General features: G+C 40.3%; 1 protein-coding gene across 13 annotated transcripts in view; it reads right to left on the bottom strand.

Moving 5' to 3' along the window:
- The window catches only part of PLCB4 (phospholipase C beta 4), a 482736-nt gene that overhangs the window by 91174 nt on the left and 364857 nt on the right, over positions 1–26705 (bottom strand). For all 13 annotated transcript variants that reach the window (XM_061435584.1, XM_061435591.1, XM_061435583.1 and 10 more), the window contains 6 exons: positions 23433–23643; positions 22126–22219; positions 18385–18464; positions 17784–17868; positions 14149–14239; positions 12254–12349 (listed from right to left, as the gene is read on the bottom strand). In XM_061435584.1, the coding sequence (XP_061291568.1) occupies positions 12254–12349; positions 14149–14239; positions 17784–17868; positions 18385–18464; positions 22126–22219; positions 23433–23643 (657 nt within the window). The remainder of the gene's footprint in view (positions 1–12253; positions 12350–14148; positions 14240–17783; positions 17869–18384; positions 18465–22125; positions 22220–23432; positions 23644–26705) is intronic.

Raw genomic sequence — 26705 nt, 5'->3', positions numbered from 1 at the left:
GAGCAGCACCTTCACAGCATCATCTGTCAGGATTTGGAATAGCTCAATTGGAATTCCATCACCTCCACTAGCTTTGTTCATAGTGATGCTTTCTAAGGCCCACTTGACTGCACATTCCAGGATGTCTGGCTCTAGGTCAGTGATCACACCATCGTGATTATCTGGGTTGTGAAGATCTTTTTGTACAATTCTTCTGTGTATTCTTGCCATCTCTTCTTAATATCTCCTGCTTCTGTTAGGTCCATACCATTTCTGTCCTTTATCGAGCCCATCTTTGCATGAAATGTTCCTTTGGTATCTCTGATTTTCTTGAAGATATCCCTAGTCTTTCCCATTCTGTTGTTTTCCTCTGTTTCTTTGCATTGATGGCTGAAGAAGGTTTTCTTATCTCTTCTTGCTATTCTTTGGAACTCTGCATTCAATGCTTATATCTTTCCTTTTCTCCTTTGCTTTTCGCTTCTCTCCTTTTCACAGCTATTTGTAAGGCCTCCCCAGACAGCCATTTTGCTTTTTTGCATTTCTTTTCCATGGGAATGGTCTTGATTCCTGTCTCCTGTACAATGTCACGAACCTCATTCCATAGCTCATCAGGCACTCTATCTATCAGATCTAGGCCCTTAAATCTATTTCTCACTTCCACTGTACAATCATAAGGGATTTGATTTAGGTCATACCTGAATAGTCTAGTGATTTTCCCTACTTTCTTCAATTTAAGTCTGAATTTGGCAATAAAGAGTTCATGGTCTGAGCCAGTCAGCTCCTGGTCTTCTTTTTGCTGACTGTATAGAGCTTCTCCATCTTTGGCTGCAAAGAATAGAATCAATCTGATTTTGGTGTTGACCATCTGGTGATGTCCATGTATACAGTCTTCTCTTGTGTTGTTGGAAGAGGGTGTTTGTTATGACCAGTGCGTTCTCTTGGCAAAACTATTAGTCTTTGCCCTGCTTCATTCTGTATTCCAAGGCCAAATTTGCCTGTTACTCCAGGTGTTTCTTGACTTCCTACTTTTGCATTCCAGTCCCCTATAATGAAAAGGACATCTTTTTTGGGTGTTAGTTCTAGAAGGTCTTGTAGGTCTTCATAGAACCATTCAACTTCAGCTTCTTCAGCATTACTGGTTGGGGCATAGACTTGGATTACTGTGATATTGAATGGTTTGCCTTGGAAACGAACAGAGATCATTCTGTCGTTTTTGAGATTGCATCCAAGTACTGTATTTTGGACTCTTTTGCTGACCATAATGGCTACTCCATTTCTTCTGAGGGATTCCTGCCCACAGTAGTAGATATAATGGTCATCGGAGTTAAATTCACCCATTCCAGTCCATTTCAGTTCGCTGATTCCTAGAATGTCGCCATTCACTCTTGCCATCTCTCGTTTGACCACTTCCAATTTGCCTTGATTCATGGACGTGACATTCCAGGTTCCTATGCAATATTGCTCTTTACAGCATCGGACCTTGCTTCTATCACCAGTCACATCCACAGCTGGGTATTGTTTTTGCTTTGGCTCCATCCCTTCATTCTTTCTGGAGTTATTTCTCCACTGATCTCCAGTAGCACACTGGGCACCTACTGACCTGTGGAGTTTCTCTTTCAGTATTCAACCCCACGTCCAAGGAGCCATGGCTGCACGTGTGCAGGAGGGCCTAGAGGAGCTATCCCATGTTGAAGGTCAGGAAGGGCAGCGGTGAGGAGATACTCCTCGTCCAAGGTAACGAGCAATGGCTGCACTTTGCTGGAGCAGCCGTGAAGAGATACCCCACGCCCAAGGTAAGAGAAACCCAAGTAAGATGGTAGGTGTTGCAAGAGGGCATCAGAGGGCAAACACACTGAAACCATACTCACAGAAAACTAGTCAATCTAATCACACTAGGACCACAGCCTTGTCTAACTCAATGAAACTAAGTCATGCCCGTGGGGCAACCCAAGACAGGCAGGTCATGGTGGAGAGATCTGACAGAATGTGGTCCACTGGAGAAGGGAATGGCAAACCACTTCAGTATTCTTGCCTTGAGAACCCCATGAACAGTATGAAAAGGCAAAATTATAGGACACTGAAAGAGGAACTCTCCAGGTCGGTACGTGCCCAATATGCTACTGGAGAAAAGTGGAGAAATAACACCAGAAAGAATGAAGAGACAAAGCCAAAGAGAAAACAATGCACAGTTATGGATGTGGCTGGTGATGGAAGTAAGGTCCAATGCTGTAAACAGCAATATTGCATAGGAACCTGGAATCTTAGGTTCATGGATCAAGGCAAATTGGGAGTGGTCAAACAGGAGATGTCAAGAGTGAATGTCGACATTCATTTATGAGTTAGTGAACTAAAATGGACTGGAATTTTTAATTTAATTTTAATTTAATTCAGATGACCATTATATCTATTGCTGTGGGCAAGAATCCCTTAAAAGAAATGGAGCAGCCCTCATAGTCAACAAAAGAGTCCAAAATGCCAGTACTTGGATGCAATCTCAAAAATGACAGAGTGATCTCTGTTTGTTTCCAAGGCAAGCCATTCAATATCACGGTAATCCAAGTCTATGCCCCGATCACTAGTGCTGAAGAAGTTGAAGCTGAATGGTTCTATGAAGACCTATAAGACATTCTAGAACTAACTCCCCCAAAAGATCTCCTTTTCATTATAGGGGACTGGAATGCAAAAGTAGGAAGTCAAGAGATACCTGGAGTAACAGGCAAATTTGGCCTTGAAGTACAGAAAGAAGCAGGGCAAAGGCTAACACAGTTTTGCCAAGAGAACGCACTGGTCATAGCAAACACCCTCTTCCAACAACACAAGAGAAGACTAAACCATGCACAGTACCAGACAGTCAATATCGAAATCAGATTGATTATATTCTTTGCAAACAAAGATGAAGAAGCTCTACACAGTCAGCAAAAACAAGATCAGGAGGTGACTGTGGCTCAGATCATGAACTCCTTATTGCCAAATTCAGACTTAAATGGAAGAAAGTAGGGAAAACCATTAGACCATTCAGGTATGACCTAAATCAAATCCCTTATGATTATACAGTAGAAGTGACAAAAAGATTAAAGGGATTAGATCTGATAACATGCTTGAAGAACTATGGATGGAGGTTTGTGACATTGTATAGGAGGCAGTGATCAAAACCATTCCCAAGAAAGTGAAGTCACTCAGTCGTGTCCGACTCTGTGCGACCCCATAGATGGCAGCCCATGAGGCTCCCCCGTCCCTGGGGTTCTCCAGGCAAGAATACTGGAGTGAGTTGCCATTTCCTTCTCCAATGCATGAAAGTGAAAAGTGAAAGTGAAGTCACTCAGTCGTGTCCGGCTCTTAGCGACCTCATGGACTGCAGCCTACCAGGCTCCTCCATCCATGGGATTTTCCAGGCAAGAGTACTGGAGTGGAGTGCCATTCCCATGAAAAGGAAATACAAAAAAGGCAAAATGTTATCTCCTCAAGTATGGGGAAGGAAATAATCACCCAAGTCCAAGAAACCCAGAGAGTCCCAAACAGGATAAACCCAAGGAGAAACACCCCAAGACACATATTAATCAAATTAACAAAGATCAAACACAAAGAACAAATATTAAAAGCAGCAAGGGAAAAACAACAAATAACACACAAGGGAATTCCCATAAGGATACAGCTGATCTTTCAATAGAAACTCTTCAAGCCAGGAGGGAATGGCAAGACATACTTAAAATGATGAAAGAAAATAACCTACAGCCCAGATTATTGTATCCAGCAAGGATTTCATTCAAGTATGAAGGAGAAATCAAAAGCTTTTCAGACAAGCAAAAGCTGAGAGAATTCTGCACCACCAAACCAGCTCTCCAACAAATACTAAAGGATATTCTCTAGACAGGAAACACAAAAATGGTGTATAAACTCGAACCCAAAACAATAAAGTAAATGGCAACGGGATCATACTTATTAGTAATTACCTTAAACTTAAATGGGTTGAATGCCCCAACCAAAAGACAAAGACTGGCTGAATGGATACAAAAACAAGACCCCTACATATGTTGTCTACAAGAGACCCACCTCAAAACAGGGGACACATACAGACTGAAAGTGAAGGGCTGGAAAAAGATTTTCCATGCAAATTGGGACCAAAAGAAAGCAGGAGTCTCAATACTCGTATCAGATAAATTAGACTTTAAAACAAAGGCTGTGAAAAGAGACAAAGAAGGTCACTACATAACGATCAAAGGATCAATCCAAGAAGAAGATATAACAATTATAAATATATATCCACCCAACATGGGAGCACCGCAGTATGTAAGACAAATCCTAACAAGTATGAAAGGAGAAATTAACAATAACACAATAATAGTGGGAGACTTTAATACCCCACTCACACTTATGGATAGATCAACTAAACAGAAAATTAACAAGGAAAAAAAAAAACAAAAAAACATGTATCTATAAAGTTCACTAAAGCAAAGCACAGTAAAATGAGGTATGGAAATAAAAGGCGTTAAATTTATCAAATAAAAAATAAATAAATTAAAAAAAAAAAGGCAAAATGCTTGTCTGAGCAGGCCTTAAAAATAGCTGAGAAAAGAAGAGAAGCTAAAGGCAAAGGAAAAAAGGAAAGGTATACTCGTTTGATTGAAGAGTTCCAAAGAATAGCAAGGAGAGATAAGAAAGCGTTCCTCAGCAATCAATGCAAAGAAATAGAGGAAAACAATAGAATGGGAGAGACTAGAGATCTCTTCAAGAAAATTAGAGATACCAAAGAACATTTCAAGCAAAGATGGGCACAATAAAGGACAGAAATGGTATGGACCTAACAGAAGCAGTAGATATTAAGAAGAGGGGCAAGAATACACAGAAGAGCTATATAAGAAAGATCTTCATGACCCAGATAACCATGATGGTGTGATCACTCACCTAGAGCCAGACATATTAGAATGCAAAGTCAAGTGGGCTTTAGGAAGCATCACTGTGAACAAAGCTAGTGGAGGTGATGGAATTCCAGTTGAGCTATTTCAGATCCTAAAAGATGATGCTGTGAAAATGTTGCACTCAATATGCCAGCAAATTTGGAAAACACAGCAGTGGCCACAGGACTGAAAATGTCAGTTTTCTTTCCTTTTTTTTTTTTTACTGAAAAATTTTTCTATTTATTCATTTATTTTTTAATATAAATTTATTTGTTTTAATTGGAGGCTAATTACTTTACAATATTGTATTGGTTTTGCCATATATACATGTACACCGCCACAGGTGTACATGTGTTCCCCATCCTGAAACACCCTCCGACTCCCCTCCCTGTACCATCCCTCTGGGTCATCCCAGTGCATCAGCCCCAAGCATCCTATATCATGCATTGAACCTGGACTGGTGATTCGTTTCATATATGATATTATACATGTTTCAATGCCATTCTCCCAAATCATCCCACCCTCTCCCTCTCACACAGAGTCCAAAAGACCATTCTATACATCTGTGTCTCTTTTGCTCTCTTGCATACAGGGTTATCATTACCATCTTTCTAAATTCCATATATATGCATTAGTATACTGTATTGGTGTTTTTCTTTCTGGCTTACTTCACTCTGTATAAGAGGCTCCAGTTTCATCCACCTCATTAGAACTGATTCAAATGTATTCTTTTTAATGGCTGAGTAATACTCCATTGTGTATATGTACCACGGCTTTCTTATCCATTCGTCTGCTAATGGGCATCTAGGTTGCTTCCATGTCCTGGCTATGATAAACAGTGCTGTGATGAACATTGGGGTACACGTGTCTCTTTCCCTTCTGGTTTCCTCGGTGTGTATGCCCAGTAGTGGGACTGCTGGGTTGTATGGCAGTTCTATTTCCAGTTTTTTAAGTAATCTCCACACTGTTCTCCATAGTGGCTGTTCTAGTTTGCATTCCCACCAACAGTGTAAGAGGGTTCTCTTTCCTCTCCAGCATTTATTGCTTGTAGACTTTTGGATAGCAGCCATTCTGATTGGCATGAAATGGTACCTCATTGTGGTTTTGATTTGCATTTCTTTGATAATGAGTGATGTTGAGCATCTTTTCATGTGTTTGTTAGCCATCTGTATGTATTCTTTGGAGAAATGTCTGTTTAGTTCTTTGGCCCATTTTTTGATTGGGTCGTTTATTTTTTCTGGAATTGAGCTGCAGGAGTTGCTTGTATATTTTTGAGATTAGTACTTTGTCAGTTGCTTCATTTGCTATTATTTTCTCCCATTCTGAAGGCTGTCTTTTCACTTTGCTTATAATTTCCTTTGTTGTGCAGAAGCTTTTTAATTTTAATTAGGTCCCATTTGTTTATTTTTGCTTTTATTTCCAATATTCTGGAAGGTGGATCATAGAGGATCCTGCTGTGATTTATGTCAGAGAGTGTTTTGCCTATGTTCTCCTGTAGGAGTTTTATAGTTTCTGGTCTACATTTAGATCTTTAATCCATTTTGAGTTTATTTTTGTGTATGATGTTAGAAAGTGTTCTAGTTTCATTCTTTTACAAGTGGTTGACCAGTTTTCTCAGCACCACTTGTTAAAGAGATTGTCTTTTCTCCACTGTATATTTTTGCCTCCTTTGTCAAAGATAAGGTGTCCATAAGTGTGTGGATTTATCTCTGGGCTTTCTATTTTGCTCCATTGATCTATATTTCTGTCTTTGTGCCAGTACCATACTATCTTGATGACTGTGGCTTTGTAGTAGAGTCTGAAGTCAGGCAGGTTGATTTCTCCAGTTCCATTCTTCTTTCTCAAGATTGCTTTGGCTATTTGAGGTTTTTTGTATTCCCATACAAGTTGTGAAATTATTTTTTCTAGCTCTGTGAAAAATACCATTGGTAGCTTGATAGGGATTGCATTGAATCTATAGATTGCTTTGGTTAGTATACTCATGTTCATTATATTGATTCTTCTGATCCATGTACATGGAATATTTATCCATCTATTAGTGTCCTCTTTGATTTCTTTCACCAGTGTTTTATAGTTTTCTATATATAGGTCTTTAGTTTCTTTAGGTAGATATATTCCTAAGTATTTTATTCTTTTCGTTGCAATGGTGAATGGAATTGTTTCCTTAATTTCTCTATTTTCTCATTATTAGTGTATAGGAATGCAAGGGATTTCTGTGTGTTGATTTTATATCCTGCAACTTTACTATATTCACTGATTAGCTCTAGTAATTTTCTGGTGGAGTCTTTAGGGTTTTCTATGTAGAGGATCATATCAAAAAGTGAGTTTTACTTCTTCTTTTCCAATTTGCATTCCTTTTATTTCTTTTTCTGCTCTGATTGCTGTGGCCAAAACTTCTAAAACTATGTTGAATAGCAGTGGTGAAAGTGGGCACCCTTGTCTTGTTCCTGACTTTAGGGGAAATGCTTTCAATTTTTCACCATAATGTTAATTGTGTTTGCTGTGGGTTTATCATATATAGCTTTTATTATGTTGAGGTATGTTCCTTCTATTCCTGCTTTCTGGAGGATTTTTACCATAAATGGATGTTGACTTTTGTCAAAGGCTTTCTCTGTATCTATTGAGATAATCATATGGCTTTTATTTTTCAATTTGTTAATGTGGTGTATTACATTGATTGATTTGCAGATATTGAAGAATCCTTGCATCCCTGGGATAAAACCCATTTGGTCATGGTGTATGATCTTTTTAATGTGTTGTTGGATTCTGATTGCTAGAATTTTGTTAAGGATTTTTGCATCTATGCTCATCAGTGATATTGGCCTGTAGTTTTCTTTTTTTGTGGCATCTTTGTCAGGTTTTGGTATTAGGGTGATGGTGGCCTCATAGAATGAGTTTGGAAGTTTACCTTCCTCTGCAATTTTCTGGAAGAGTCTGAGTAGGATAGGTGTTAGCTCTTCTCTAAATTTTTGGTAGAATTCAGCTGTGAAGCCCTTTGGACCTGGGCTTTTGTTTGCTGGAAGATTTCTGATTACAGTTTCAATTTCTGTGCTTGTGATTGGTCTGTTAAGATTTTCTATTTCTTCCTGGTTCAGTTTTGGAAAGTTGTACTTTTCTAAGAATTTGTCCATTTCTTCCAAGTTTTCCATTTTATTGGCATATAATTGCTGATAGTAGTCTTATGATCCTTTGTATTTCTGTGTTGTCTGTTGTGATCTCTCCATTTTCGTATCTAATTTTATTGATTTGATTTTTCTCCCTTTGTTTCTTGATGAGTCTGGCTAATCGCTTGTAAATTTTATTTATCCTTTCAAAGAAAAAGCTTTTGGTTTTGTTGATTTTTGCTACAGTCTCTTTCATTTCTTTTGCATTTATTTCTGCCCTGATTTTTAAGATTTCTCTCCTTCTACTAACCCTGGGGGTTCTTCATTTCTTCCTTTTCTAGTTGTTTTAGGTGTAGAGTTAGGTTATTTATTTGACTTTTTTCTTGTTTCTTGAGGTATGCCTGTATTGCTATGAACCTTCCCCTTAGCACTGCGTTTACAGTGTCCCACAGGTTTTGGGTTGTTGTGTTTTCATTTTCATTTGTTTCTACGCATATTTTGATTTCTTTTTTGATTTCTTCTGTGATTTGTTGGTTATTCAGCAGCGTGTTGTTCAGCCTCCATATGTTGGAATTTTTAATAGTTTTTCTAAAATGTCAGTTTTCATTCAAATCCCAAAGAAGAGCAATACCAAAGAATGTTTAAACTACTGCACGATTACACTCATCTCACATGCTAGCTAAGTAATGCTAAAAATTCTCCAAGCCAGACTTCAACCTCCCTAGTAGCTCAGTAGGTAAAGAATATGCCTGCTATGCAGGAGACCCAGGTTCAATTCGTGGGTCAGGGAAATCTCCTGGAGAAGGAAATGGAAACCAACTCCAGTATTCTTGCCTAGAGAATCCCAAGGACAGAGGAGACTGGCAGGCTACTGTCCATGGGGTCATAAGAGTTGGACATGACTTAGCAAATAAACCACCACCATCATCAGGCTTCAGTAGTATGTGAACCATGAACTTCAAGATGTTCAAGCTGGATTTAGAAAAGGCAGAGAAACCAGAGATCAAATTGCCAACATCATTAGCTCACAGGAAAAGCAAGAGAGTTCCAGAAAAACTGGTTTTTTGAGTACGCCAAATTCTTTGACTGTAGAGATCACAACAAACTGTGGAAAATTCTTAAAGAGATGGGAATACCAGACCACCTTACCAGTCAGGCGGTCACCAGACCGCTTCGTGAGAAAACTTTATGCAGGTAAAGAAGCAACAGTTAGAACCAGACATGGAACAACAGACTGGTTTCAGACTGGTTTCCAAATTGGGAAAGGAGTATATCAAGGCTGTATATTGTCACCCTGCTTATTTAACTTATATGCAGAGTACATCATGCAAAATGCCAGGGTAGATGAAACACAAGCTGGAATCAAGATTGCTGGGAGAATTATCCATAGCCTCAGATATGCAGATGATATCACCCTTATGATAGAAAGTGAAGAGGAACTAAAGAGCCTCTCAATGAAAGTAAAAGAAGAGAGTGGAAAAAATGGCTTAAAACTAAACTTTCAGAAAACTAAGATCATGCCATCCAGTGCCTTCACTCCATGGTAAATAGATGGAGAAACAATGGAAGTGACAGACTTTATTTAAGGGGGCTCCAAAAATCACTGCAGATGTTGACTGTAGCCATGAAATTAAAAGACACTTGCTCCTTGGAAAAAAAGTTAGGACCAACCTAGACAGCATATTAAAAAGCAGAGACATTACTTTGCCGACAAAGGTCCATCTAGTTAAAGCTATGGTTTCTCCAGTAGTCAAGTATGGATGTGAGAGTTGGACTATAAAGAAAGCTGAGCACCGAAGAATTGATGCTCTTGAGGTGTGGTGTCGCAGAAGACTCTTTAGAGTCCCTTGGACTGTGAGGAGATCCAACAAGTCCCTCCTAAAGGAAATCAGTCCTGAATATTCATTGGAAGGACTGATGCTGAAGCAGAAACTCCAATACCTTGGCCACTTGATGTGAAGAACTGACTTATTGGAAAAGACCCTGATGCTGGGAAAGATTAAAGGCGGGAGGAGAAGGGATGACCGAGGATAAGGTGGTTGGATGGCATGACCGACTCGATGGACATGAGTTTGAGCAAGCTCCAGGAGTTGGTGATGGACAGGGAAACCTGGCAGGCTGCAGTCCATGGGGTCGCAAAGAGTCAGACACAACAGAGCGACTGAACTGAACTGAACTGAACTGAGTTGTGTGTTTATGTTGATTCTAATCTCTTAATTTATCCCTTCCCCTGACATTTCCCCTTTGGTAACCATAAGTTTGATTTCAAGATCTGTGTTTTGTTTTTGTTTTGTAAATAAGTTCATTTGTACCATTTTTTATTGATTTGTTTAAATACATTCCTTTTAAGATTTTATTTTTAAATCTTGTTCAGGTTTATGATTTGTAAAAAGTGTGAAATAAAATAATAGGCAATGTGGCAGACTGCATTTTCCAAAGACAGCTGCAATAGTATCAGTTTCCCTCTGACTCTTCTGCAATGTGATCTAGTTACTCACCCACCCACCAGAATGTGGGTGGGCCCAGACTAAGACTGTGCTAATGAATAAAACACAGGGGAAGCAATGATACGCCATTCCCAAGCATAGCTTTTAAATTGTTTAGCTGCTTCTGTTTTCTGCCCTTTGGAACACTAGCTCTCAGGACATTTCATCAAGGAGGTTGGCCACCGTGCTATGAGAAGTCCACACCACAGAGAAAGGCCTCATAGGGTGCCTGTGTCAACAGATCCAACTGAGCTGTCACAGCCAGCCAATGTCAACCACCAGCTCCGAGTGAGCCATCAGGCGCTGGCTCAGGGAACCTTCAGATGACTCTTGATGCCGTCTGCCGGCAACCACATGAGAAACCAAAGGGAAAGCCCCCGTCCTGAGCCCAGGTGACTCACAGAACCAGAAGAGACAGCAGTAAAGTGTTTTGGGGTGGTTTGTTGCACAGTAAGAGATGACCATAACGGGCACTGATTAAATACCGTCAGCTAACTCCAGCCTCCCTGCTATTCGTATAAAACTTATGAACGTAAGTCATGTTCCCATGGTTTGGACATGCAACATAAATCACTTATAAAGTGTCTTCCATAGTCAGGAATCTTTTTTAGGGGCTGTGATTATGATTAGTTGGTTCTCACAGCTTTTAGGTTTTTATCTATAATGTCAAACTTTCCTAAAATCTATTCTTCTATTTTAGATGTTTATATAAAAAATAGAGTTTCTATAAGCATTTTTAAATTATTTACCCCAAAAGCACTACTTAAACTCAAGGCTCTAATCAACAGACACACAGTGCATACACAAGTTATTCTGTTAATCAATTTTCATGTCATTTGTTAATCAATCCTCATGCTACATAACAAATAATTTTCTAACAACATTCACAATCTTCCAAATGACCTATTTAAAACCAAAGGTTATGGTTGTGGCTATATGGCCAAAGTAAAATAGAAGGTAATAGCAAATATTGAAATATTTTGAGCAAAGCTGCCTTTGCAAAAATTATTCTGTCTACTAGAATATAGCTTATTGTAGTGAGATGGTGATTTGAAGGAATTTGAACTTGAAAGTTTGATTCTGACTTTGAGTTTCTAATTTACTATCAGATCAGATCAGTCGCTCAGTCGTGTCCGACTCTTTGCGACCCCATGAATCACAGCACGCCAGGCCTCCCTGTCCATCACCAACTCCCGGAGTTCACTGAGACTCACATCCATCGAGTCAGTGATGCCATCCAGCCATCTCATCCTCTGTCGTCCCCTTCTCCTCCTGCCCCCAATCCCTCCCAGCATCAGAGTCTTTTCCAATGAGACAACTCTTCACATGAGGTGGCCAAAGTGCTATATGTGCACACAAACCAAGCATTTACTGAGGGTCCCTATCCATGTTCCTTCCCTTTTAACTTGCCTGAACTGCTGTCATGAGTAACAACACTGATGTTCTTGTTTTGCTGATAGAAAAGGACTACAAAAATGTTCTTTTTATTCTAAGCCCTGTCTTCAATAGCAAGTGCTTCAAGGATTCTCTGACTGTGAGTTTCTGCTGAACAGCTGAAGGCATAGCAGAAAAGGAGATGACTAAGCTACTAAAATCTAGTGTGTAGGGAAATCCTAAGCCATACTATTTGGAAGAGTACTCCTAAATACCAGAAGATTAAGGATGGTGCAGGTACCTACAAGAAATTAAAATGTCACATGATATAAAAGGGTCCATGAGATAAATTTAGGTTTTCCTTATTTTAAAAAGTATGTTTGTGAAGTGTAAATTTAAAAAAAGAATAACTCACCACTTTCTATTTCCTCTTCATTGTCATCCTCTAAGATGTTCACGGGGGCAGCGGATTCTCCGGCTTCCATCATGCTTTTCAAAGCTTCAAGCTGTTCTGTTATTAAAATAAACAAGGAGATGGAGACAAGGGTTAAGTCACTTATAAAACCGGCTTAAAGATGGACATAAAGAAGGATGAAAAGGGAAGAGAAACCTATTGTCCAGGCCCCCAAGGCTCAGCCATGGCCACAGTCTTTCCAGTCCTGGTGGCCTTGACTCCTGAAGGCATGTGCAACTATGCCATAGCTGGAACATAGTTGGAATACAGGGGAAATGCCCCATATCCTGGTCACCAGGCTGCAAAGTCACAGCTCAGTCCCTCAGAAGGATCTGAGGCTTGATACAAAACCCAGAATTTGTAGCATATGGCACAGACCATGGTTCATGGCAATTACGGTTAAGTGACATGAGAAACTGGAAAACTTCAGGAAAAAAAATATTTGCAATTGATACAATCCAGTTTTTATCCTAGTGTATAAAAAACCCTCAGAAGTCAATGAGATAGACACATGAAATAATTTTTAAATTGGGGAAATATAGGAGGGCAAATCATAAATAATAAAAAGAAACTAGTCATCAAAGATATACAATTAAAAAATTAAATTATTATTTTTCTTTTATTAGTTGTGAACACATATAAAACATGCCCAATAGCCAGCAGCATTAAAAATATTGCTGGGAAACAGGTGTTCTTCATATATTATAGTGGACATATAAACTGGTACAACTTTTCTGAAAGAAAGTACAATAAGATACATCACGATAGAAAATGTACACAGGCTTTGGCCAATCAACTCTAACTGTACCAAGTGATTCCAAGGAGAAGGCTGCATAAATGCATGGAATTAACATCCAAGCATGTTCACCATTGTTTTCATAGCAGTGAAAATCTATCACCTAGGGCCTGGTTAAATTACACTATATTCCACATAATAAATGCTACATAGTGTTTCACACACTAGAATTTTAAAAAAGTTTTATACATTAGAATTAAAATTAGTATACAGATTTATATCTCACTGGATAAAAGAATACTTAATTGCTTGAATTAAAACTGACCAAAAGTATATTTAATATGATCCCAACTTTGTTAAAAATGTGTGTATATATCAAAAAGTACATGTGTATATATGTGTCTACAGTACATGTATATATGTGTAAAATATATCATTTAGTAGTTTTTTTATTTTATTATATTTTTCTTTGTTGTTTTCATTTTCCTAAGGCATTATTGGTATTGCAGTGGAGTTAACATAATTTCAAAATTTTAGTTTAGAATATCCAAGGAAAAGCCACAATGCAATCATACCAATTTTTGATGTTATTCCTTCACTGAACTAAGAGATTTGATGGAAGAACATACTTGCAAAGAAAATGTTTTCAGAAAACAGAGGGGGCAATATCTAGATAAAATCACCTCTGTCTGCCTGTCTGTCTCATTCACATCTACATTCTCATATTACCTTCAACCCTGTTTATGTACATATCACAGGGGAAACTGCAAAGGGTAACTTTTAAAGAGGACTTTAAAGTGTATGAGTTGATAAAGTGCCAGCTCCTTTATCTTGATAAATTCTAAAATGCTTTTTTCGCTTTCTCCTCATCTTTCTTGAGGATTCCTCCAAATGCTGATCTATAAATACATGAATAGGTTTTCCCATTGCAAGAATGGGTTGATGTAGAAACTAAACTTGAGTGGAAATGTGGCAACTTTGTTCTGAACAATATGTAGACGATTAGACCCACTTCCTCCCCAATCAGTGGTTTTAATGTATGTTTCATTCAAGATTGCTGAAATGTCTAAAGATGCAACGTATGTATGTCTTCTGTCATCGATGAGTGTATTTGACTTACTTTTTTCAACCTCGGGTTTCAGTCGTTTGTTTTTGATGAGTATTTTTCTTTTGAGGTCATTTGGGGATGGCAAGGGTCTGCCTGGTTCCAGCTAGAGACAAACAGAAAAGGCTGATTGATGATAGTTTTACTTCTTCATTCTCTGTTCCAGACCAAAATGAGCAGAAGGCCTGTGAGTTACACAACCAACATCCAGTAGGTGGCAGTCAGCACAGCCTTATATTTTCATTGCACACCCCAAACTAGCCCATGCTTTGCCTTAAGCTAAAGCTGCAAACTTGGCACCAGAAAGGACTCTCAAGGTTCGCAGAGCTGCTCTGCTCTCCCCAGGGAGTGGGCTCCAACCTGCAGTGGTCTCAGGGAACGGGATCCACCTCAACCCCAGACCTTGACCCTCTTTAAGTATCTGGTAAAGTAACAGGGGTCATGGGGCTGGCTGGTGTGGCTAAGTGTAGTGTTGGGCTGTACCACAAGCTGGTCTGCTCAGTAGAGTGATCTACCCTCAAAGCTCAGGACTGTGGCTTTGTGGGTTCAATAAGAGAATCAAGAAGGAAGTGGTCCTAATGATTGAAAAATAACATCTACTATGGTTTCATTTGCTTGCATTGATATCTTCAAAGGAGATGTTCCTTTATTTGATGACCTCTGATCACAAGCTGGAATCAAGATTGCTGGGGGAAATATCAATAACCTTACGGTAGAAAGCAAAGAGGAACTAAAGAGCCTATTGATGAAGCTGAAAGAAGAGAGTGAAAAAGCTGGCTTAAAACTTCACATTCAAATAACTAAGATCATGACATCCAGTCCCATCACTTCATAGAAAATAGACCAGGGCAAAGTATAAATGGTGGCAGTTTTTATTTTCTTGGGCTCCAAAGTCACTGGAGACGCTGACTGCAGCCATGAAATTAAAAGACGCTTGCTCCTTGGAAGGAAAGCTATGACAAACCTAGACAGCATATTGGAAAGCAAAGACGTCACTTTGCCGACAAAGGTCCGTATAGTCAAAGCTATGGCTTTTCCAGTCGTCATGTATGGATGTGAGAGTTGGACAAAAAAGAAAGTTGACCAAGTAAGAATTAATACTTTTGAATTGTGGGGCTGGAGAACTCTTGAGAGTCCCTTGGACCGAAAGGAAATCAAACCAGTCCATCCTAAAGGAAATCAACCCTGAATATTTACTGGAAGGACTGATGCTGAAGCTGAAGCTCCAACACTTTGGCCAGGTGATGCAAAGAGCTGACTCACTGGAAAAGACCCTGATGTTGGGAAGACTGAGGAGAAAGGGGCAACAGAGCATGAGATGCTTGGATGGTATCATTGATTCAATGGACATGAGCAAATTCCGGGAGAAAGTGAAGGTCATGTGCTGCTGTCCATGGGGTTGCAAAGAGTCAAATATGACTTAGCAACTAAACAACAACTGATCCATGGAACTGTGTCTTACCCATCCCCATCCGCTCTCCATCCCCCTACCATCCATCTATACAACTACCTATCCTTCCACATGTCCATTCATTTTCCAAACTAATTTTTATACTATTTATACATGCAAAGCACTATGCCGTCCAACATCCATTCTGTCTCAAATGAAACCCTTGGCTGAAAGTCTGCTTCCTTTCGGAAGCCTGCTGTAACCGGTTCACTCCCAGTGATCCCTCTTACACTTGGATATTGGCAATAAATATTCAACACATAATAGTCCATCTTCTTTTTCAGTTATGGTTTTACATTTGTATCCTGTGGTCTGCTCCCAGGACTGAAAGTTCTGAAGTTCAGATCTTAGTCTCGTTTATATTACAGACTTCCCATAACCTTTCATGTACGTGTACATCACTTCACAAAAAATGCAGAGACCTTTCTGTTAAAGCAAGCACCTTAGTCTAACAAAGGAAATAAAATACTCAAAGGACCAAGGTAAAAACTAAAATAAATCGAGCTGTTTCTTAGTTTAGGTTCCCTTAGAATCGGTATGCGGAGAAAGCAATGGCACCCCACTCCAGTACTCTTGCCTGGAAAATCCCATGGATGGAGGAGCCTGGTAGGCTGCAGTCCATGGGGTCGCTAAGAGTCGGACACGACTGAGCAACTTCACTTTCACTTTTCACTTTCATGCATCGGAGAAGGAAATGGCAACCCACTCCAGTGTTCTTGCCTGGAGAATCCCAGGAACGGGGGAGCCTGATGGGCTGCCGTCTATGGGGTCGCACAGAGTCGGACATGACTAAAGCAACTTAGCAGCAGCAGCAGAATCAGTATGAGACAAAGATGAAAGCACCAGTCATTTATTTGGGAGGCAGCTCCAGGGAATCCCAACAGAGGAGAAGGGTGAGAACAAGAAGAAGGCCAGCCCATCAGGGGAGTGTTATCGAGCCCTGTGTGTGGGAGTGGGATCTCCCTGCGGAACCCGGGGGGCAGGGGGGGACCAGGTGCTCAGTTGAACCTCCTGAGAAGTGGTGAAGCACGGGGTAGAGGTGGTGATTCTCTGGCGCCTCTGGCTTGACGATCCCGTGTGGGCAGAGCTCCGGGACCAGAGCACCCCCTGAGCCAGCAGTGGCAGGGGCGACAGGTGGACATTAGGCCGCTAAGCAGGGAAGTGGGAAGCACTGCAGGCTGTGGATGGGGCGCTGGCAGCCATAGCTTCAGCAGATGGTAAATATCCTTGTGTAGTTTTTTCAATTCCCACAGATGCACTTCTACAAAACTCATTGTTAAGCCACCTGATGTGTTCCCAGGGAGCACAGATGTCAGTCATGGTGATGTTCGATTGCTGCCTATTGTTACTGTGTTTGGGGCAGTAGGGGGCAAAACACTTCATTACTGTTGAGTATTTCATACTTTCACTCCAGGAGTTTCTTGTTACTCCCAACATCTTGTGACAGTGACCCTTAACCACTTGAGAGGTGTGGATCTTTGAAAAAATCTGATGAACTCTCTCGAATGACTGTATACAAAAAAACAAGCTGTATGTAATTAGAATGAGCTCACAGACCCTGCAACGCCTGTCTATGGGGCACAGGACAAGTTCTTTGCCTGATGAAGGAATTAGCAGGTTTAACAAATGAAGCTCAAAAATGGGCATATAACATTGCCCAAGCGTTTGATTTGGACTTGGGAGCTTGAACTTCAGGCTCCTGTGACTTGATCCAGGGAACTTTCCATAGCAACAGGCTCCCATGAGTGCTGACCCCTGGGTGTACATTTGATTTACCTGGAGAGCATTTAAAAAAACACCATGCATAATCTCACCATAATCTCACCATGAATGAATCTCTGAATGGGGCTATGGCAGAGGTATGTTTCATGGTTCCTCCAGGTGATTCTAACCTGGCACTGAATTTGAGAATGATCACCAACTCTAGACCCAGGCCACTGTGTACTTTATGAAAATTTAAGACAGAGGTTTCAGAAACCATAAAGATCCCACAATCTTCTGAATTAATTTGACCCAGATGTTTACATTATATCTCTCTCTACACACCTTTCTGAAGCTTGGTGGAAGCTTTCCATACCAACGAATTTAAACAAATATGAAGCTCTTTAACATCAGTCCTCCAGAACTACTTGACCCTTCAGAAATGAATTTCAAAACAAATCCATTCATGTTAGAAATATGGTTTGCTAAAAATACATACTGGATGTGATTCAAGTGCTTGTTTCAACAGGAGATCTCCAAATAGATCTTCACAGTATTTGGACATCTTGTACTGTTGATATTTGCTGGAGGGAAAGAACCGACATTTGTAAATTCAAACATCCATTAACTGTCCAGGATAAGAACAAGAAACATCCATTCCTAGCGATTAAAAACTCCCACTCACCAAAATGATTGTGTCTTTGACGCTAATGAGCTAATTGATGTAGGTTAAAAAGTAGATTTTTCTGCTGAACTAAGAGCTGGTAAGCAGAAAAAAACTGTCTTTCAACTCCATCACATCTGACTACAAATATATTGCCAAGTCTTCTAACTCCATGGAACTTTGAGCAAGGTGTCCTGCTCTCTGACCTTTGGTTTAGAGGAAACATTTCTAAAACATATTAAGAGGACTCTTTTTTTCTCTTTTGGAGGTGTTGGGGAATAGTGGTTTGAGTTCCTTCTTTTTTTTCCCATAAGACTATAGGTAGTTACCACTTCACAAAAGAAACTGTTCAGTTATTCAAAAAGATGCAGAGCAGGGATGGGAAATGGGGATTAGCAAACAACACGGAGAGACAGGGTAGAATGAATCACTATACCTGCAGTGATTTTCAAAGGAGAGAATTACAGGATATTCCGATGTGACAAAGGCAGTTTCCTTGATGGCTTGAATAACATCCTTTAAAGACAAGGAGTGTTAATGAGAAAGGAGAGAAAAAAAATAAAGCACCTGAAATCAATTGGAGACTAATAATTTGAACCTTTCAGAAAGTCACTTCTAGCAATTCAAACCTGAAGAATCCATTCACCACTCCACATTGAGTCCCCTGTGGTTAGATGTAAGCACAGTTCATGGTTAGCTACACTTTTTTCAAAGTTATTGTTTACTTCTCCAAAATTAGGGTGCTAGTAACTGGCATTTCACCTAAATGGTAGTGCAATTGCTTGCTCAATAATCTGCCACAATGGGTTCAGAGTTCACCTTTCTCACCGAGGAGCCAGTGAGCTTTCAGCTTTCAGAGATTTTCGCAATGGACCCCTCTCCTCCTCTTGCCTTGAAGAAAAACACGTTGGTGAAACAGAAGCTTTTATTGAGTTTCCTTTGGGAACCAGACTTAGGCTACATCTCCTTCATTCTGTGAAGATTCCTGTGAATTGGTGTGATGTTTGCAATGTCTTTTGTTTTGTATTAGCCTGGTGAAAGTGGGGGGTCACAGGGTGAAGGTTCTCCTTGCTCAAGCAACATATGAGGCTAAACAGGGACAAGGACACCCCTCTATGAACCGAGAGCTCGGTCACTTGAAACAACTTTTCAATGAGCTGAGCAAGTCCTCCCCGCCTGACACTTTACACAGATGGCAGGTCTCTGCTTAGCTTCAGAAAGTCCAGTTTCACACCAACACATCCACAACCAGAGCATCATATTTGGTAAAAATCCTCAAATTCTTACTGGTTCATAGTTAACTGTGGGACAAGTCCCATCATTCCATTAATTGGGAAAGTATTTTATAGCAGTTATCTAGGGAAGTCCATTTGAAAGGATAACGACATAGGCTAGACAGTCTTGGAGTATTTTATGAAGTACTCTTACGGCTTAGGTGGTCCTTTAGCTATTTTTGCTTGAAGTTTCTTCCCAGGTAAATATGTCATGAGTTGCTTCCCAAGCGACCTTGATTGTCCACTTGAATTGACCAAGAATCCCTCCTTTTAGAAAATCTTGGCTCTGCCTATGGGTTTTCCTTTGCTCACTTCTGAAATGAGGGGGAAGAGCCTTCTTTTCAGCTTAAGCTTCCTTATTAGCTCTTTAATTCTATAAAAAGAATTAAACCTTCCTGTCAGTTTGGTTGGCTCTGCAAACTCATGGCTTCCCACTTGAACATAACCTTGGTACTTCTCAGGAAGCATAATCTTGAATTCATTGCTATTCCAAACTTGCCAACATCTTGGCTAAGAGAAATGATATTCATGGAGTGTCATGGGTCCAGGGTCTGGGTGTCTGTTTTTAAGAAAACCTCCAATGATTTTCCACATGTTGGCAGAGTTGAGAACCACTGACCCAGAAGCTGCAATAACTCTTCTGAGTTACATGAACATGACAGAGGTTGATGCACTTGACATCCTGTCCAACCACAGAATTTCACTTTTGATTTGTCTTTTGGCAGGACACCAGTGGAGCATACTGAGGAATTTTCTAAGAAATCAACCTTCAAAGTATACACAGAGATCACCAAAAGGCCATCACTGAAATGCCTATTTGTCAAACTGTATATTACATTCTGTGAGGATCTTGAAGGATGAGGGGTCGGGGGACTTCTATCTGGTCTCAGTACCACAGGGACTTCCCAGTTCCCAGTGGTAAAGAATGTGCCTGCCACTGCAGGAGATGTGTGTTCCATCCCTGATCCAGGAAGATCCTCTGGAGAAGGAAACGGCAACCCACTCCAGTGCTCTTGCCCGGAGAACCCCAGGGACAGAGGCGCCTGGAGTGCCAGAGTCCACAGGGTCGCAGAGTCAGATGGAACTGAACACGCACGCACGCGCGGGGAATAACCGTGCGTCTCTGGACCAACAAGTCCGTGGAAGTGTTAGTCGCTCAGGAGTGTCCAGCTCTTTGCGACCCCAGGGACTGCCTGGGCTTCTCTGTCCATAGAACTTTCCAGGCAAGAATACTGGAGTGGGTTGCTAGTCCCTTCTTCAGGGGATTGTCCCAACCCAGGGATCGAACCTGTGTCTCCTTCATTGCAGGCAGATTCTTTACCATCTGAGCCATAGGCTTTTTAAACTACTCTGTAGTGTTTTACAAATCCTGCGAACTGTCACGCTTCTCTCCTTGCACGTGTGCACCTGCGTGCGTGCTCAGTTGTATCTGACTCTCGAGACCCCATGGACTGTAGCCTGCCAGGCTTCTCTGTCCATGGAATTTTCAGGCAAGAACACTAGAGCAGATTGCCATTTCCTTCTCCAGGGAATCTTCCCCAACCAGGGACTGAAACCGAGTCCCATGTGTCTCCTGCATTGGCTGGTGGATTCTTTACCACTGAGCAAGCTGGGAAGCCCTCTCTCCTTGCACTGAACTCAGAAAAGTTTGGAGCCCAATTTCTGGTATGTACAGTTTATAGGATTTCTTGACAGGGATTTGTAAAACTCTAATCACACTATCTTACCTTCTTACCCGTATGGGCACTATCTATTTTATTTTATATATCCTATTAATCTTTTTATTCCACTTTGAAAGCCCTTCAGGAAAAATGCAAACTAAGCAAGCACAAAAATAGATAAGAAAATGAAAGACTGTTTTGAAAGTAAGTGGAACAAAGAAGGTTCTCCCAGAGGAGCCTCATTATACGGCACTGCCACCATTTGAAAGCAGAAAAAGCAGCATGAAGGAGATATTCAGTGGAGAAAATACTGTTCTTGACTTTTTCTGAAAAACTGGGAAAAGGGAATATAAAGGTAAGATGCTTGAGAAAATGAATAATTTGTTCTCTCCACTCCACCTCTCTATTTCCACAATAGTTCGGAAAAGGCTACAGTGGTATAATTTTAAAACTTACCTTGGAACTCTCCTACACTGTGGGTGGGAATGTAAATTAGTACAGACAGTATGGAAAATAGTACAGAGGTTCCTTAAAAAGCTAAAAACTGAGTTGCCATATGATCCAGCAATCCCACTCCTGGCTAAATATCCACAGAAAGCTCTAACTGGAAAAGACACATGCACCCCAATGTTCATAGCAGCATTATTCACAATAATCAAGATGTGAAAGCAACCTAAATGTCCATCGACAGTGAATGGATAAGGAAAATAACGGTACATATATACACCGTGGAATACTACTCAGCCATAAAAAAGAATGAAATCACACCATTTAGAGCAAAATGGATGGACCTAGAGATTATCGTACTAACTGAAGAGTCTGAAAGAGAAAGACAAATACCATATGATGCCACTTACATATGGGATCTAAAATCTGATGCAAACGAACTTATTTATAAAACAGAAACAGACTCACAGACACAGAAAACAAACCTGTGGTTACCACAGGAGAAAAGGGGCGGGGGAAGGATAAATGGAGGATTAGCAGATATGAACTGCCTCACATAAACTAAGCAGCAAGGCCCTGCTGTATGGCACAGGGAACCATATTCAGTATCTTGTACTAAACTCAAACAGAAAAGAATGTGAATGAAAAAGAACACACACACACACACACACACACACACACAACTCAGTCACTGTGCTGTATACCAGAAACTAAAACACCACTGTAAATCAACTGTACTCCAATAAAAAAGAACACAAGCACCAAAGCTGAAATCAAGCAAACAAAAACACTCACCTTAAAAAGGATATCTGTGCACATTGCTTTCCCATGAGTTATTATCGGTTCCTGGTCCTCACCTTTTCCATCCCAACAGTCAAGTTCAACACATCTAGGAATACAGTGATTTTACAGTATTGAACCTTTACAATAAAACAGTGTGTATACAAATGAAAAGAAAAGATATCAAAATAAGTTACTTTCTATAGAAGTAGAAAATTTAATGAGTGAAATAATGTGATTATTTTGTGGAGGATACAGCTTAAAATAGCATCAGATTGGTGTCATCAAAAAGGGACTATTGTAGATTGAGAGACAAGAGATAGAGCAAGCAGTGTGGTCCTGGATGAAACCTTAGCTGTGACAAAACTGTGATAAAGAATGATTTAGGAACAACCAGGAAAATTTAGATATGGATTATGTTTTAGAGGATGTTAAAGAATACTGTAAACATTTTATCATTGGGATGATGCTACTTTAGCCATAAATGAAAATATTCTAATTGTTTCAGTGACTCATATTCAAGTAGTCTGAGACAGATGTAGTGATGTACTTAAAGTCTTTTAAAGTATTTCTATATGTACAAAAATAGTGAGTTAAAAAATTACACATTGGTCATTGACAAGCAAGAAAAATATCACAATATAACTACATTTCTGAATTTTCACTTTCAGCATTTTCACCATATTTTAAACCTCAAATATTTTCCAATTTCTATAAAATAAAAACCAATTGAAATAATATTTATTGTCAGAGAATAAAATTTTAGAATATTTAACATTAAGGAAAGCTATATTTGGGCTTCCCTGGTGGGTCAGTGGTAAAGAATCCTCTTGCAATGCAGGAGACATGGGTTGGATCCCTGGGTCGGGAAGATCCCCTGGAGAAGGAAATGGCAACCCACTCTAGTATCTCTGCCTGGGAAATCCCATGGTCAGAGGAGCTTGGTGTGGCTACGGCCCATGGGGTGGCAAAGAGTAGGACAGGACCTAGTGACTAAACAACAACAGCAAAGCTATACTTGAAGTGCCTAGGACCAAAAGGGAATTTTGCATGACTTCTTAAAGTAAGCTATTGTCTTTTTGTAATTTGGGGGGAATATTTTAAATTTACAGTAAAAAAATCTCTTTTGACCCATAGGAGGAGTCTAGATCTTCCCAGAACAGATATCATTCTTCCTTCTTCAAGGTTAAATGACCATCATAATCCATTAAAGAGAAAGATAAATGTCCTTTTCACTCGGAATGCTACCTCTAATTTTTCAGAGAAGAGTAAATTCAATTAAAGGGCATCATATACAAAGAACAATGTCTTGAGTTTCTAACCTGCAACCAGCCAGGAGGACCTGTCTGTACATTTCTACAGAAGATTTCCCACCAAACTGTCTGCCAGTGAGATAGGTGTTGTGGGAAGAGCTGATGAAGTAGTGAGCCAGAGGGTGGTCCATTTCTTGGTACAGCTCTAGACGGTCTAGGAAGACGGGGGCGTTTTCATCTGACATCAGGTATCTGCAAAACCCATCACTTGATATGAGGCCTGGTGGGGGAGGAAAGAGTATCATAGTAGATTTATGGTTTTGAAGATACATAAGTTTTATTTATGACATCTGAAGCAGCTTAAACAGGAGGAGTAAATACTACTTCACAGTGTCTTTCCCAAGAAACTTCATTTTTCAGAACTGAACAAGTACCCAAGTTGCACAAGTAACGTAATGCCTTCCACAAATAGGTGGCACCTGCTTTCACATCCATGATGGCAAAACATTCAGTTCCCTAAGTTCAGATGTGCAGCACCAGAAGCCAAAGTGGAGGAGGGAGCAGTGGCCTCTCTGCATTCAAATAATTCCATTTCCCTATTTCATCTAAAAAAAAAAATGGGGTATAGGTCTTGTGAGATGAGTACTCCATGGTCATTGAAATGTGACCCCGAGAGACAGTGTTCATCTCAGTCATATCTGTGTGATGAGGGGCAGGGCCAGTGTGTTAAATGCAGGAGAGACATCAATATTTCTGTATCTTCTCTTACCCAGTCAACCACCAATAACCTCAAGTGTCTTGTTTTTACTTAAGCATTTGAAAATTACAAGGTGATTTCAAGTGTACAGAGGAGTACAGGTGATGCCATGATAAGTAGCCATGGATCTACACCCCAGCCTTGTCTGATATCTTTTCCTTTATCTACTTTACATTTCTTCAAAGGTATACATCATTACAGGTGCCTGTGAAGCACCCTGCATGCCCTACCTCAAGTCCATGCAATTCCATCTTTTTACTCATATTTACATTCCCAAAATGGTTTGTAACTTTACTATATACAAGCACTTATCCAAAAAATAGATATTTTTGACTATTTATAAGTTTATATAAAATATCTTTATATTATCTTATGATTTATCTAGTTAATACCAGTAGCTCTTGGTCATTTACTTTTCACTGAGTGATGTACATTAGTGGTAGGCAGTGTGCAGAGTATAAGGTCCCTATGTGAATATATTAATACCATAGTCCATGGTCCGTCTTTCTGTTGATGGGTATTTAGGTCATTTCTGTTTATAACTAAAAGGTAGGCTGCAGTCCATGGAGTCGCTGAGAGTCGGACATGACTGAGCGACTTCACTTTTCACTTTCATGCATTGGAGAAGGAAATGGCAACCCACTCCAGTGTTCTTGCCTGGAGAACCCCAGGGACAGGGGAACCTGATAGGCTGCTGTCTATGGGGTCGCACAGAGTCGGACACGACTGAAGCGACTTAGCAGCAGCAACTGCAACAAAAGTCTGTGTGTCTATCTCCTTGGGCATATACATTGACATTTTTCCAGGCACTGTGATAGATGTGGGACAGAAGAAACAGACAAGGCCTGCTTTCAAGAAACTCATATATTGTGGGTAAGAGAACAAATAAACTAGCAAATAAATATAATGTTATGAAAGTGCTAGCAGGAAATAGAAAGCAGGAAATGAAAGTGATAAAGAATGACCAGGACGCTGTGTTCGATGCGTGGCCCGCAAGAGCCCTTCTGATGAGGTCGAATTCATGCAGGGGAGCCATCACATGCACACCCGGGGGTGCCGCATTCACAGCAGAAGGATGGCAAGTGCAGAGACCACGTGATGAAGGGGGAAATAGCTGGAAAGGTGGCTGGAGAGGAATCTAAAGACTACATCAGTTGGACTTCAGTCTTCATTAAGTACTAAGTGTGTTGGGAAGCCATAGGTGGATTTGGAACAGCGGAAGAACATGATTAGACATGATTTTAAAAGGTTTACTCAGGCTGCTATGTGGTGCGTACATTGCTGGGCATAGAAAAAAGCAGAAGACTAGTTAGAAGTTAGCTGGCATCATCCAGAAAGAGTTGATGTAGGCTCAGATAATCTGGTAAGGGTGGAGACAATGAGAGTGATTTATTCAGGATTTATTTTCAGGATGGATCTTACAGGTTTTGAGGATGGATTAGAAGTGATGTGAAAGAGCAAAACAAGTCAAGGATGCCTCCAAGACTTTTGGCATGAAAAGGTGGGAGAGTGATGGTACCATTTTCTAGGTTGGGAAAGGAATAGTCTGTGGATGGGGGGAATGAAAGCATATTGTAAACATACATATATCTGAAATACCCACTCACCATCCAAATGGAGAGGTCTATTATACAGATCTGTGGTTTAAGAGAGAGATTAGGAATGGAAAGTTTAATCTGAAAGCCGCATGTGTACAGAAGACACTTAAAGCCATTGGGTTTAGATGAGTTCATCCAAGGAGTGCGGGCAGAAGGGGCAGAGATCTGAGGCCTGAGCCGGGCCACTCTGACACCAGACCCAGACCTGGAAGCGAAGAGGCTGGGCTGCAGGAGAGGCCTATTTTCCACTTGATTACGGACAAATTATTCACCAGGTGACTTTTTGTATCAATTTACACACCCACAGAGTTTACAATGCCTTGGCACCATATTCTCACCCATACTCGTTAATGACAGACTTAAAATTTCTGCCATTTGTGAAATGGTGAACCTATACATTCTAGATGTGTCAGTGGTAATGTCATAGACTCTCAGGACATTGTAATAATCAAAGACACATCTCTATCATAATGTTTATCATATTGCCAAGGTACTACTGAGTCACAAGTCTTTCTCCTTCAATAGCTTGCAACCACTTTTTTTCATTTTGAATCTCCAGCATCTAGAACAGTGCTTGGCACCCAGTCAGTCCTCTAAAACTTAATGGATTGAAAGCAGGGAAGAGAATACTAGTGGAATGACGGTATGAACCCCACCATCTTATAAGCAGGGAAACTGAGGTCTATGAATGGAGGTTCAAAGTCACACAGCAACAGGGTAAGGAACAAAAGTCACATCATCCCCCACCACTGCAAGGTGCTAACTTTCCTGCAAAGCCATTCCTCACTTCACTTTCATCACATGCTATGCGGAGTTGATTATGATACTCAGAGGGAAGTAATGAAGCAGTCTGGCTGAAAATAGATATTTGAGACTCTAACAGGAAAGTATAAATGTATGATTATAACCAAGGGAAAACTCTGTTGGGCTTAGAAAAATATCAGGGGTGTGGCCACATGGTGTGGTGGGCCAGGATGCGTATATGCA

Source organism: Bos javanicus, chromosome 13 (genome assembly GCF_032452875.1).
Source record: "Bos javanicus breed banteng chromosome 13, ARS-OSU_banteng_1.0, whole genome shotgun sequence".
Classification (NCBI taxonomy): domain Eukaryota; kingdom Metazoa; phylum Chordata; class Mammalia; order Artiodactyla; family Bovidae; genus Bos; species Bos javanicus.
Note: the sequence above shows the minus strand (reverse complement) of the source record. Positions and strands in the feature narration are given on the sequence as shown.